The 14,813-nt window shown below is 56.7% G+C and overlaps 1 protein-coding gene across 1 annotated transcript in view; it reads right to left on the reverse strand.

Annotated features, from left to right (window-relative positions):
* Nucleotides 1-14,813, reverse strand: part of ADGRD1 (adhesion G protein-coupled receptor D1) — a 127,609-nt gene that overhangs the window by 76,313 nt on the left and 36,483 nt on the right. The window contains exons 10-14 of the mRNA XM_035016701.1: nucleotides 12,914-12,973; nucleotides 9,895-10,012; nucleotides 8,764-8,874; nucleotides 6,947-7,022; nucleotides 2,727-2,868 (exon numbers count right to left, since the gene is read on the reverse strand). Coding sequence (XP_034872592.1) covers nucleotides 2,727-2,868; nucleotides 6,947-7,022; nucleotides 8,764-8,874; nucleotides 9,895-10,012; nucleotides 12,914-12,973 — 507 coding nt within the window. The remainder of the gene's footprint in view (nucleotides 1-2,726; nucleotides 2,869-6,946; nucleotides 7,023-8,763; nucleotides 8,875-9,894; nucleotides 10,013-12,913; nucleotides 12,974-14,813) is intronic.

Here is a 14,813-nt window from a genome sequence, read left to right on the forward strand (position 1 = left end):
TATCCCGAACCAGCTCTGGAGGGGCCTTCCGGGCACCGCACACCAGAACGGCAGGCCCTGAACCCGAGCCTCCGAGCCCTCCCGTCCTGCCCGGCCTCAACCTCAAACACACGAAGGTTCCAGAGTCTTTCAAAACAAGCCTTCTCTGCATTTATATGCACTTGATTGCCGACTCGAGCTCTCTCCGTGCCGCAGGGTAATACCCTCAACGCAGAAGCACTAAAAACGTCTCTACCTCGCACTGGACCAAACCTCCACGGCCTCTGAGCTCATCCCTCCGCCCCAGGGGCAAGCATTCTCTCCATGAAAAGAACCACGCAACCTCACACAGATGACAGCACAGCTCAAGGACACGGCTCCTCACTCGGGGCCACTGACTTTCAGTGGCTTTCACCCGCCCAGCATGTGCCTAGCCGCTGCCCTGCACTATGCCAGGCACCGCGAGGAAGGGCTCAGGGGTTCCAAATGGGCCCAGGGCAGCTACTCAAGAACCCTACGGGCCGGCTACATGGTGGGGCTGCACAGTCCTCCAGCGTGGCCTCCGGCGTGGCGCTGGCAGGGCGCAGAGGGGCTCTCGCAGGGGTCGGGGATGGGAGGAGGGCGCGCCCTGACATGGAGAGGCAGCGCTCTGACTTTGCTGGAGGGAGAGGTTCACGCGGAAACTCGGACAGGAAAGCTCGGCCAGAGATCCGCACCTGAGGCCCAGAGTTTAGATTCTTCTTCGGGGAAGCTTGGAAGATTCTACATAGACGAATGGGGTCATCTGGTCTGAGCTTCCGGAAGGTCAGTCTGGGCACATGGAGGGGATGAAGCAGGGGGAGTGGCCAGGAGCTCCTGGCCCAGCAGAACTAAGAATGAGGGCTCCGAGCCAGGGAGGGGACCCTCTGACAGTAAGGTCACAGTGGGTCCTGCGTGGCGCCCACAGACAAGAACCCAGAGGGAAGGACAGCACCGGGGCAGAAACCGGGAGCACAGAGAATGGACAGGCCTGGGGGAAACACGCCCCATGGGGCACCCGGAGTTGGGAAACCTGTCTGAACAGGGGCTTCATGTCAAAGCCACGGGGCTGCTGTGGGTTTGGGTCGTCAGTGACATCAGTATTTGGTGGCACGGGCATCTCAGCATTTCCGTGAATTCAGAGAAGTAAACAGTTATGCAGTCGTGTTATAAGGACCCGTACTCGGAGTTATAGGAGGTGATGTCGCGGGGACGGGCCACCAGGTACAGGGGTGGCCCCCGAAGAGGAACGTGTCCTGGGAGCCAGCGAGGCGGACGTGGGGGCTGAGGGGGCATGGGTGTCAATGGGGCCCAATGTGTCTACACATCGAAGACAGAGGATGCCGGGCGGGCCAGAGATCTCTGGACACTCTGAGAACATTTTTGCAGCTAGAAGCGTGGCTTTTGTACAAAAAGAGTGGGGCTCCAGTGTGGCCGTAGGATTGTGACCCGGCAGCTGGGCACACACCCAGAAGGACCGAAAGCAGGGCCTGGGAGAGAGAGCGCATACCCACGTTCACAGCCTTACGGACAGTAGGGGGAGCAACCCAATGTCCACAGATGGGCAGGTGGGCACAGAAAGGGCGTATCTTATGTGCATGAAAACAGGACGTTATCCAGCCTTCCAAGGAGGAAGTCCTGACACCTGCTACCACCTGGATGGACCCTGAGGACACGGTGCCGAGGGAAATAAGCCAGAACCACGAGGACAAACACCGGAGGATCCCCCTTCCACGAGGTCCCCAGAGCAGTCAGACTCGAGGTGACAGAGAGCAGATGGTGGGCACCGGGGGCTGTGAGCAGAGCATCCGTTTGGGAAGACGGCAGAGTCCGGGGTCGGACGGTGGTGTGAATGTGCTTTGTGACAAGGGACTGTGCACTTACACATGGTTAAGATGGCAAATCCTACCTTACGTATATTTTACCACAATTTAAAACAGTTTTCATGTTTTGTGATTTTTTTAAAAGAAGGAGAGGCCGGGCAGAAGGGCATTCTGAGGCCGGGACTGTATGTGCAGGTGGGTGGGAAAGGCCCATGCAGACAGAGGGAATGAAAATGCACGTCCACGTGGACGGACGAGAGGGGCCCAGAACATAGCGGCCGGCACACAGTAGGTCTTCAGTTACGGCTGGTGGAATGGGACGGGACGGGGTGGAATGGAACGAAGTCTTCAGCATGACTCCAAACAACCAAAAACACCGTGAGTTCTTAAACAAAGGCCTTGAAAAGCACGACGTTCAGGTGCTGAATCAACAGCGTATCTGGGGACGTATCCTGGCACAAGAAAGCTGTGTGTTGTTGAAAGGACAGAGCATATCCGTGTCCCTGGACACCTGTCATTCTTACCCATGGACAACGATGAAGCGAACGTGGACAGAGGTCCAGTTACAACCCAGCAGGACCAAGAACTCACCGCTCCAAACAGCGGAGAAATGGCCCACCCTCAGCCCCAGAGCGTGTTTCCCGCGGAGACCCGAGCGCGGCAGGTTGCTAACGGCTGCAGTCAGGATGAGTGAGGGCGGCCCGCCGCACCCCCTCCGCAGAAACGTCCACACACACACATCTGTGAAAGCCTTTTTCCCCAACGTCAGCACCGCGCGACCAACCCTGTCCCACCGCCGTGTGAAAACCGTGTCCACCCAAGATTCCTTCTCCAGCCCCACAGACTCCCCAGTGTCCATGACGCCAGGTGAAGAACGGAAGTGAGGGCGAGTCCGCGTTCACTCACCAGTCTGTGCCTGAGCTGCACCGTGACAAGCGGAGATCCTGACAGGTTCTGGGAGAGCACGGGCGGTGGGGACACCTCCAGAGAAATCAGGTAGCTGGCCGCGGACAGCACGTGCCTTTTGTAATTTGCTGCCTCAGCAATCCTTGGAAATAAATGAAAAAATCAGTACGGGAGGGGAAGAGGGGAAGGGCACGCAGCCAGAACCTGGGTTTAGAACTTAATGTTAAGGCTGAAATTTTTGAGCCTGGAATCTTCCTTGGATGGAAGTTTGATTGGTCTCGTTCGGTAGCCGCAGAGGAGACCTACCGCCGCTGCCATTCCGAAGCCTGCATTCCATCATTCAGTACCTGTCCTGCCAGGCTGGATGCCGGCACTGTGGGCGGCATGGGGGCCTGAGCTCACAGAGCTGATAACAGTGGAAGAAGACATGGCCCGGGGAGCATGGAGAACAGAAGGGTCGAAGCACCGGGTGCGAGTCTCAGCAATCTGCTCACTCCGCTGTGTGACCTTGGGTCAAGCTACCTTCAAGGTATCTGCTTATCAGACGGTGTGATAGATGGTAGTGCGGTGAGCACCCGTGGTTCCCCTGCCTGGTGTGCACTCACTCCCACGAGAAAGGCCCTCGGCTTCCCCCAGGTGACGACCCCCTTCCCCACCTCCAGACCACGTGCTCTGCTGTTGACTCCATTCAGCAGCGGCAGCCACAGTTTGCCAAGCGGCCCTCACTGTGGATCTGCTGTGTGCTCACGAGGAGCTCCAGGCCAGGCACGTGGGGCAGGCCTACTCGGGGGACACAGGATAGCACGCCCCACTGCTGATGATGTCGAGTGTGACCGGCTGGCTGAAGTGGCGCCGGCCTGCTCTCTGCACTCTCAGGTGCCCTGCTCACTTTGTAAAGTAAGTGACTCTGTCCCCCGAATACCCCTCACCCAGTGGTGTCTACACTCACTGATAATCTTTGCCCTGATCAGTGACTACACTTAGGGCTCCAATATGGTGTCTTCCCAATTCTGTCGTTCCTTCTGCATTGTTTGGTTGGCATTACTCTACAAAGAACAAGTGTGGACACGTAAGCCAAGCCAAACCCTCCGGGAACTTATCTGTCGGAAGCACGTGTGAGTCTGTCAACAAGACACGGAAACCCAGGAACCGAGTCACCGCCCTGCTTCTGTCAGCTGGCAGTGATCCCCTCTCCGGGCCCGGGTCTCCACCTCAGAGGGGCAGTGGGAGCAGGTGATTCCAGACTTCCTGCCCAGCCGTCCGACGGGCCAATCCGTTCAGCCCCACTCGAAGGGAAAGGCAGTCCCAGGAGCTTGCCTGGCACAGCACAGCCATTGGTAAGAGCTGAGCAGCCCCCAACTGATGGGGCAGGTGAGACCCTCCGTGTGCAGGGGGTGTAGCAGGGACCGGCCCTTGGAACGGCCCACCCAGGGCTTGGCTGTGAAGGTGGAGACCCCGTCCCAGCCTACCCCCCATCTTCATGCACTAAACTCATGCTGACTCCACCTCACCCCAAAAGGGGATGGAGAGGACATTACAATTCCACAGCACCTTTCATTCTTACAAAACCGTACACATATGAAGGTCACAGCGCATGATCCTAAAAGAGAAGGGACTCGCTGTGTAGGCGAGCAGACCAGCATGCTATCTGCTGATTCTACTCCTCTCCTCCTAACTGCGTGTGGAATTTGAGAATTGTCTTCCGGTCAACATGGCGAGAACGTCCATCTTATGAGGTGATGAAAGCAAGTGCTTACGTGTCACCTTAAAAGCACCAAGCCTCGTTTAAACAGTCAACTCACTCCGCGCTCACGGCAGCCTCCCACGTCGGTCCATCGTCATCACTATTCTAGACGGGAGCACACAGCCAGACGGCCAGGCGTCGCCCAGGTTCACACCGCCGCCAAGGGCCCCGCTGGGCGGAGAGCCCCGGGCGCCCCGCACCCAACCCCGCGCTGCGGGCTACCACGCTGCTGGCCGACTCCGGTCCCACCTGACCCCACAGGAGGGCAGACGGCAAGTACAGGGCCCATGCTTGCTGAACCACTTGGACGGTTTTTTTTCAAGGCTAATTCTGACAATAAGACACTTCTGCATTAAGTGCTGCGCTTAGAACTTCCCTGAAGCTGAAGATTCCACACATGAAAAATACGTTCTCGGGCGCCTGGGTGGCTCAGTTGGTTAAGCGACTGCCTTCGGCTCAGGTCATGATCCTGGAGTCCCGGGATCGAGTCCCGCATCGGGCTCCCTGCTCAGCAGGGAGTCTGCCTCTCCCTCTGACTCTCCCCCTCTCATGCTCTCTCTCTCTATCACTCTCTCTCTCAATAAATAAATAAAAATCTTAAAAAAAGAAAAATACGTTCTCATCACGGCAATATAGTCCTGTTTTGACTTCGGGAAACCAACTGAGCACGCATGTGCTGCTGACGGTGCAAGCGGTCCACAGGCCTTAACGCCAACAGGTGGGGCCGCGAGGGGCGCCCTCTGCCTGGGCGAGTCCCAGGGCGCACGGCTTGCGGGGACAGGGGGAGCTGACCACGGCGATCTGGATCGTGCAGCCCGGCCCGAGGCTCCCGAGAGTCCTCTGTGCGGGCGCCTGTCCCCGCTGCCAGGCCTCGAGCGCATCCCTGGACTCCCCAGCGCAGGGCACCCAGCGCCCCATCCAGTGGCACAAGAGCGCAGCCGGCAGGGGCGCGCAAACGCGGGCCTGGGGCGCCGCCGGGGCCTGGCGAGCTCGTTGGCACGCCGCCCGTGCCTTCGCGTCTCGTCTGAGGCTGCGATCGCGCGGCCCGGCCCACTGAGCGGCCGGGACGGACACGCTGCGCCTTGCGGACGCGGCGACAGGTACTGTGCCCCTCCGTGGAGAGGTGCGTCGGCCGCCGGCCAGCCACGGTTCTGCTCGGCCCGGGAACTGCCCGCTGAAGGGCGACCCGCCTTCTCTCCGCCCCCGGCCGAGGCGGGAGGACGCCGCTCGCGCCACGCGCTCTCGCCCTTGGGCCGCGGACCGGCTCGCCGCGCCTCGGACACGCCAGCTCCAGCCTGACCGTCCCGCGGGGGGGCGCGGCCACCGATCTTCACGGTAATCTGGGGCTGGAGGAGGAGCCCCCAGGTAGCTGAGAAGGCAAGGTGACGGCATTTCCCTCGGACAACCCCCCGAAGGAGTCTGGAATCGCACAGCAGCAGTGACCGGTCCCCTCCCTTAGTTACGAGGAATGTCGCCAAAGCGCAGGCTTTCCCGGGGCGATCGGGCCCAGGGCCACTCGGGAGCGGGCCGTGTGCCCCCAAGGCGGCCGCGCCAGCCTCCCTCCGCTCCCCTCCCCTGCCCTCCCCTCCGGGAACCCGCCTCTCCCCGCGCCCTGGGCGGGCCGACCCGCCGCCAGGCCGCAGGGGCCACGTGAGCACGCCCGGCCGCCGTGATGGGGGAGGCCAGGGTGGGCACATGACCCAAGCACGCCAATCACAGCTTTCCCCGGGTTTCCACAGAGCCCATGTGAGCAGGCCTGGCCAATGACAGAGCAGGATGCTCCGGCCACCATGATTGGAAGGAGCCAGATGGGTACATGACCGAACGGGCCAATCACAGCCCTGCCTGAGTTTCCACGCGCACGGTCGGGACAGAGGCTGCTGCCCTTGCGAGACCTCGGGACCCCAGCCGGGGCGTCCTGAGCCGCCCGAGCCAGCCGTGCCTCTGTGGAGGGGCCCGCCTGGGAAGGGGCCAGCATAGAGGCGAGCCCAGGCGGGAGACAGAGCGGCCAGGTCGGGAGGCCTCCCCGGGCCCTGGGTCCCGCCATGCCTGAAGCCTGCCCCGCCCCACGAGCCCCCGGCCTCGCCGCCGTCCGCCGGCGGCCGCGCCCCCAACCAGCCCTGACTGGTGCAGCGTGTGCTGTGTCCCCCGCCCCACAAGCGGCGGCGAGGCTCGGCGGTGCAGGCGCTCGTCCGCGCACCGGGAGCTCCGGGCGGCTGTGGTCCCCTGCCCCCTGCCCCCTGCCCCGTCAGCCTGCGCGCCCAGGGCCCGCTGACCCCCAGCGCCGAGCTCCTGCGTCGCTTCCGCGGGCCGTGCCCTGGCCCTAATAGAAAAGCCCCAGGCGTGCACTGCGAGTGCTCTGCGGCCCTGTAGACCTGGGAGGGCGGGCGGGGGGCGTCTCCGCGGTCAGCCGTCCGGCGGGCAGGTGCACACACGCCCGCTGCCCTCTCCCTGCCGTGTCACCCGAGACACTCACTTGGTCTTGGCTGGCTGGATGTGGTCCAGGTAATCGTGCATTCTGTGGTAGAGAAGGCCCACGATGGTGGTCCAGGCTGCGGAAAAGAAGAGGGTCACAGACACCTGTCACCTTCCAGCGGCAGAGCCCCAGCCACACCCGCTTGCCCAGCAGAGCGCCGTGCCTGCCCTCACGCTCAAAACCCGGGGGCAGCTCCTGGGGGTGGGGGCGGGACTCTCAGGGGCCTGAGTAGAAACTCTGTGACCCTTCAGCTGTGGCTTGAACGGTGGCAGGGACTGCGTGCCCCTCCTCTGAGCCGACGGGAGACACGCAGATGCCGCGGCTCCCGGGGAGAGCCTGACTCGCCAGGAACGCCAGAGTTTCTGAGGGCGGAGGGCCCGCTCCAGCAGCGGGCACCGCGCCAGCCGCCATCTCTGCGTCCTCTGGGTGAGTATGTCCTGTTTGCTGTTGGCATACGGAGTATTTGCAGCCATGCGAAGACGTGAGCGAGGCAGCAGATGCAGGATTTACAAGTGGCGGCGATCACGCAGGCATCCTTCATGCCTTGTGGCTACGTCCCACCTCTCTGCTCTATGACGACTTTGAAACAGGAATCATTTTTAGCTTAGCAGAGGACGCTTGGAGGAGGAAGTGGTTAGCTGTCTTCTGGGGTTCCTCGGGGATATTCGTTGAATATGTTAAAATTTCAGGAATACATTTAGCATCGTATCACTCTCACGGTGTGCCAGGTAGAAGGGCTTTGCTCATTCTTCTCAAAACGATATTACGAGTCTAGTACTAATATTGTCCCCATTTTACAGATGAGGAGTTTGTAACGCAGGCAGGTTCAGTAACACAGCCAGTAAGTGGCTGAACCAGGGTTGGAGCCTGGGAAATCCAGCCACCAGTCGGTCCCTGTGACCAATAAATCCTGCTGCCACAGGGCAGAGCATGAGGCCACAGCCCTGCCGAGTGTGAAAAGCGGAGGGTTTCTAGATCCTGCAGCCGGGTGGTATGAGATGAGCAAAGATCACGTGCGTAGTTGGCAGATCACAGCATCATCCCCAGACACCCCCCGTTTCTGTAGTTCACCCCATGTGGGGGGTGTCCTGTGACATCTCCAGGCACCTTTTACACAGGCAAACAAGAACATAGAGGGAGCAGAGATGGGCCCCTGAGGGCTGGCGAGTGACAACTCCTTGCTGGGGAGGGGACACCATGATCCTATACCACCCAGGCTGCTCTTGGTCCCCAGTCTCTGAGAATCGCATGTCCTCTGGCCGGATTGTCAGGACCTGCGAATCCAAGGCCACAGGCCCATCCCCGACTTCCCAAGGGACAAGCAGTGGAGGCACTCACTTTTCAAGGGGCCAGAGGGACTGTCACTGTAGCAAAAATGGCCAGAGCTGCCTGAGCCCCCGGAGATGGAAGTAGACCCCTGGGCAGACAAACCCCTCACCTAGCCGGAGGCCACCCTGGATGGGGGAAGGGGGATGGCCTCGTCTCTTCATATTCTGCTGACATGTCACTGTGCCGATCTGGGAGGACACAGGTGTCTTTCACAGTGGACCAGCATCACCTCGAGAGCCTGTCCAAAATGCAGATTCCCAGCCTCCTCCCCAGTTCCAGTTCACGAGGCTGGGGCGCACTTGGAATCAGCATTCTGAGTGAGCATCTCAGGCGCCCACCAGGACCCGCTGAGAAGTGCTGGCCCAGAGCCGCTCCTGCGGGAACAGCGAGCAGGCCTGAGGGCGCTGCATCCTCCAGGTAACTGCAGCCGCTCGTCCACAAGGGCCGAGCCCCCGAGGTCCTGGGGCGGGCTCAGCAGCTGCACTCACCTTGGCTGCGGAACGCCTTGTGGGGAACCTCGATGTAGCTCTGCCCCCAGGCCGGGAAGCGGTAGTGGGAGGAATTCATGGTCTCGGGTAGGAGTTTGGCCACAGAAAACTCTGAGAACAAGCCAAAGACAGGAAGCCACAGTCAGTAAGCTGCTCAGCAAAGGAAACTGGGCTGTCAAACCCCATCTGCTTCTGCTTTTGTTAACAGAACGAGCTCCCCTGGGCGGTGTAATTACCTCTAGAAAATGACGACCTACAAAAATAAGGGTCCAAGGACGTCATTTCCACTGTATGGCTGACACGGCCATCCAGCCACACACTGTGGGCCTCGTGGCCCGAGGTGACCCCTCCTTCCCTCAGGGCAGCCCGTCAGCTCTCAGGGCTGCTCCTCACCACACTCTGGGGACCCATGACACACAGGAGAAGGAAGGTGCCAGAGATGCTGGCCTTCCAGCCATCAGTCACTAGCTCAGCCGACAAATTCCCCCTAAAACTAACCTCCGTGGGTCAGTTCAACCCCTGTCCCGGAGTTCGGCTCTTGCAGGAGCGTATCAGCAGTGCAATGGTCCCTAGATAAGGACTTTTTAAATGGAGGGGCCATGAAGTCAGCGCGTGAGGGACTTTGCGCCGATTATCTTGGAAAAGCAGATTCAGGCCAAGCCTCCAGCTGGCTCTCGGAAACCTGATTCTGCAGCTTTTATTCCACACTCAGAGGAGCTGCTGATACCGACTCCTGTTCTGAACAGAGGGGACTGCTACACAAGATCAGTCCGGGCCCGGGTCGCCATCAAACGCTTCCGTAGCTTTGTGTCCACATCATGGCTGAGCACACGTGCCCCGCTCTCACTCTCCCTCCGAAGTGTAATTTTCGTTAAGGGCAATGTCGTGTAGAAAAGCAGAGAGGTCTGTCTGAGCCGATGAGTGTTTCCTGCTACGTGTGTGCACCTTTGCCCGCTGTGTGTGCAAATGCACACCCTGGTGTGTGCGCCCCTGTGCACGAGTGTGTACGCACGTGCTTGTGCAGGTGAGCGCGGGGCCGTCAGAGCAAACCCCACAGGCCGGCTGCCCTCCCGAGTCTCCCACCGCCCCGCCTGCACCCATGGCCGCATCCCACACCGAGCTGACCAGTACCTGCCATGGAGGAAGAGCCTACGATGGTGACCTGGGGCTCGCGGGGGTCCAGGTTGGAAGAGATGTGGTCCATGACAGTGTCGACGGTCTCGATCAAGCCCAGCACCACGGTGTTGTCCTGAACACAACACAACGTGAAGGCACTGAGCCAACAGAACCTGCACAGCGAGTGTCCTGAGGCCCACCCGAGGCCCCCCCGCGGAACACTCCGCCAGGCTGCGCGCTGGCCCCGCGGCACCCCTCCACGGGAGGAGCACGCTGCATCTCTGGAGGCCATGGCGGGCCAGGCTTGTGCTCTCGATGAGCAGATGAGAAGGAACGGGGGAGAGCCCCCAGCACTAGCCCTCTTACAGGCGAGGAAGTGGTCGCTGAGGTCATCCACCCGGCTGAGCTCACAGCACGCAGACATCCCGGTCACCCGGGCCGTTGGCTGCAAGGCTTCTATGCTTAGACACGGGTGACAGAGACCTGGGCCCAGCTGCACTCTGAACTCACCTCCACAAATCTCTGACCAGCCCCCTGCCCTGCCCCCTTCTGTCTCAGGAGGAGGGGGCTAAATGCCCCCCAAGTCCCCTCCAGGACAAGGACACCAGAAGCTTCATCCTATTCTCCATGCAGGGGAGGGATGCTTTGGAGGTGTCAGCACCCCAAATCCTCTCTGGCCTCCCACCTGCCTGGTGCATCCCTTCCCTCCAAGGGCCCCTTCACTCCTTCTGAGTCCCCAACACAGAGAGGATCCCAGTGGATGCTGCCCCCAAGAAGGCAGGGGTCCCTCTTGGTCACCCCGTATCTCTGCAGACCGCTCAGATGGGGCTGACTGGCCCTCATCATCAGACACACGGCTACTGGGGACAGGGCCTCTCAGCCCCTCAGGTGCGCGGTGGCTGTGCGTTCTGCCATCATGCCCCTTCCATCCTCCCCACCTTTCTGAAAAGCATCTGTTTGCTAAGCATCCTTAGCATTCTCTCATAGATTCACGGGCCATGAGAATCTAATGAGCTGGAAATAGAACACTGAGGCCAATTTTAGACATTTTCTTGAGGCCTGTCTGTGGCCTGATTTTAATCAGCCGAGCATAGTTAAACACAGGGAAATCTGTGTCTCTGGCGTGCAATTCTGTTGGGCAGTAGCTGATTCATACCTTCTCTTGAACGCACATTAGAGCCTGCCTAAATCTGAATAGCTTCATGATTATTCATATTTTGTGGCAGAGCATTCAGAAAAAGTTACTTTAAAATGATGCTGATGAAATGGGTCTGCTCAGGCCCTCCACTGGCCATTTTCGGGGGGTTCCCATGCTGCAGCCCTATACACAGACTCCCCCTGGAAGTCAAGGACTCTGGAGGGTTGTGCCTTTTAAAAAAGAATCTCTTTCTATGTAAGACTGTATCAGTCTTAAATTCAGGTCCCCTTTTTTCCTCCCTTTGCCAGTGTTCACTCCATCTCATTCCATTTGAAACTGTTCAAATAAAAAGTTTGAATATAGGGGCGCCTGGGTGGCTCAGTTGGTTAAGCGACTGCCTTCGGCTCAGGTCATCATCCTGGAGTCCTGGGATCGAGTCCCGCGTCAGGCTCCGTGCTCAGCGGGGAGTCTGCTTCTCCCTCTGCCCCTCCCCCCTCTCATGTGCTCTCTCTCTCTCATTCTCTCTGTCTCAAATAAATAAATAAAATCTTTAAAAAAAAAAAACAAAAAAAGAGGGTGCCTGGGTGGCTCAGTTGGTTAAGCGACTGCCTTCGGCTCAGGTCATCATCCTGGAGTCCTGGGATCGAGTCCCACGTCGGGCTCCCTGCTCAGCAGGGGGTCTGCTTCTCCCTCTGCCCTCTTCCCTCTCATGCTCTCTGTCTCTCATTCTCTCTCTCTCAAATAAAAAAAAAAAAAGTTCAAGTATAAACCCTACTGCAATCTCATTAGCAGCATTTCTGCCTCAAACTGCCAAATATTTTTTAAACATCATAGGGGTTCAGGAGAATGAGCACTTGAATATTACACCAGGTTGCGGCTCTGCTGAGGGAGGCAGTTAAGAGTCCTCCACCCTGCCGGGCAACCTTGGACGTCACGTGTTGAGACCGCATCATCAGAAAATGGACAGAGAGCCAGGACCCCAAAGTCACTGGACTGAGGAAAGGCTCCTCGGACCCACTTTGGACTTTGCATGAGTGAGGAGTAAGTTTCAACTGTGTACACCACTGAAACGCAGGGGTCTATTTGTTACCGCAGCACAGCCTCGCCTAGGCTGCCTGATATGCCCAGTGTCGCTGGAAATGGTCCTGCACGTAGCTAAAGACAACCAGATTAAATCAGACATCAGTGTATTTGTACAATATATGTGCATGCAAGTGAAACAAAAGCAAGACAGGAAGGGACATGTACGAGAGTGCTCACTGTCATGGTCTGCCTTAGGACTTCAGGTGACTGCTCTTTCATACGGTGTTTATTATCTGCAGTTTCTACCTTCTCTACAACACATTAACTTGTTTTATTTGTTAAATAGTAAAGTCAACGAAGTTACTTTTAAATATATATATATTCCATTATCCTAATTATTTGGAGTTCAGGGGAAAAGAAGCTTTTTTGGTTTTTATGTTTATAACCATGAAATACATATTGTCACATGTTTCACTTTTTTCACTTAATCTAGTGATCTCTAAACATAAAACACTTTTTTTTTATTACCACTCAAGAACAATATGACAGTGAAAAATATTTTATTAAAATGATACATAGAGGTCAGCCAAGTATCCACTCCTCATGAAGAAATGCAACCATTTCCCTGCTTGGTGTTGAGGAGAATAACACATTACCAACACCCACACAATTCCTGAGCCATACAGAAGATGAGGCACTTCCAATCTGTATATCTGGTCAAAATGAGCTCAAATGTCCCAGATAGTAAGACTGGAAGATGCATCATTTCTCCTAGGGATGTGAATTGGGCCATATTTACACCACTTCCAGGAAGACACACCGGTCCCCAAAGTACATCATTTTGAAAATCAAAAATATTCTATTTTTTCTTACCTCTGACACATCAATCCAAGTGGGCAATTGAAGAACCTCTCCCATGGTTTTTAAGAAAACCTAAAAGCAGACAAAATGACACTGCTTAGCATGTATCCTTAATCCTCAAAATCTCAAGACCTTAGATTTCTCCATGTCTTATCAACCACTGGCTGGGTTTTTACATACAGTAATAAACAAAAATAGCTCACATTAGCGTATCATGTTATATTTGACAAAGCCCATCAGAGGTATTATCTACTTTGCTCCCTGTGACAACCCATTCATCAGTGATAAGCATTCAGCTGTCAGAATGAACACAGCTTAGTCATGGAGAAGCCCTAAGCACAGTGCCTGGGAGATATAAGCAGCCCTCAGGAAATACCTGTTGAATGTATAAGTGAACGAATGAACAGGTGAATAAATCATGGCCTGCTGAATAAGCTTTCCTTGGGTAGAGAAGCCAAGCTGACTTAAAACCACTTGTGTTCATTAGCAATTACCTCTCCATAAAGAAGTTACTTGGACACCCTTGGTCAGATCACCTTAAAATCACGTTTGGTTTGGCTCACCATTGTTCTAAAAAAATTAAATTAGCTCTTAACATGTTCAAATGGGGGAGATTTAAATGAAAATATGTGAATTTCCTGCTTCCTTTGAGAAGAGCAGAAGCTCATACCACACCTAGCCCACAGTCCCACATGGCCCCCGTTGGCCAACGTGGAACGGCAGCTGCCCCTTTAGTCAGATATGTGTTCCTCCATGTACTCCAGTCCTCACCACTCCCTATTTCCTGACACCCAGTCCAGTCCCTCATTTATATCACTCATGTCAGCTTTTAACTCTTTGTCTTCTACCGCAGACACAGAATTAAACTTAGAGCCTGATCTAAATCTCCCATATTTCCACCAAACTACCATCTCCAGAAAAATTACATTCTTTCTCACACTTTAAAGATTTAAAGAATACATCATCAAAACTCCTCACTCTTTCATTACCTTTATTTGATAAATACTTATTAAGACCCTGAAGGGCAAGACCTTACGAACTAAGGATGAACAAAATATTGGGCTTAAGGTCTAGTGGGCAGAATTTATAATCTAGAGCAGGAGTCAGCACTGTTGTTTTTTTTTTAAAAGATCACCTAGTAAAGTATTGAGGTTTTAAGGCCATGCAGTTCTGTCACAAACACTCAGCTCTGCCATTATAATGCAAATGCAGCCACGGACAACACAGCTAAATGAGCACGTTCCAATAAAACTTTATTACAAAAACAGGCAACATACCGGATCTGGCCTAAGGGCTATAAACCGCTGACTCCTACTCCAAAACAGTTTGGTAGAATAAAAATATAATGCCAGCCACATTTCCACTTTTAGATTTTCTAGTGTCTGTCTGTCTGTCTATCAGAAAGCGCACATGTGCCCAGCAGGGTGGGAGGCAGCAGAGGGACAGAGAGAACCCTGACCTCAGGACACGGAACCTGCGCAGGGGGCGGGGAAAGCGCTGCAGCCTTGGCCCCGCCCACGCCTCCTTATGATTGGCTGAGCCTTGGTGCCCCGTCTGCGCCCCTGGGCCCGGGATGGGTGGTGGTCATGTGACCGGGCTTCTGCCAATGAGCTGTGAGGGGGAGCCCGACAGGGAAGGCGGGGAAAGCTCTTCCTTCCCAGTGGGGACGGAGGCGAGGCTCCCTCTCCCCGTGGGACTGGCTGGCGGGGCCTGGGGTGCGGGCCGTCCCGGCCGTGGGGAAACACAGCGGAGGGTGAAGAGACCTGCGCTGCCGCCGCAGATCCCTGCTATGCAGGAAGACCCAGTCCTGGAGCCCGGGGTGAAGCCGGCCGGGTCCCGTCTGGAAGTACTCAGGGCAGGGAGGCTCCTGGGCGCCGGCGGAGAGGCCGGGCCTGGGGGGGGGGGCCGGGCC

The sequence above is a fragment of the Mirounga leonina genome, unplaced genomic scaffold (genome assembly GCF_011800145.1).
Source record: "Mirounga leonina isolate KUSES-001 unplaced genomic scaffold, KU_Mleo_1.0 Mir_171, whole genome shotgun sequence".
NCBI classification, from domain to species: domain Eukaryota; kingdom Metazoa; phylum Chordata; class Mammalia; order Carnivora; family Phocidae; genus Mirounga; species Mirounga leonina.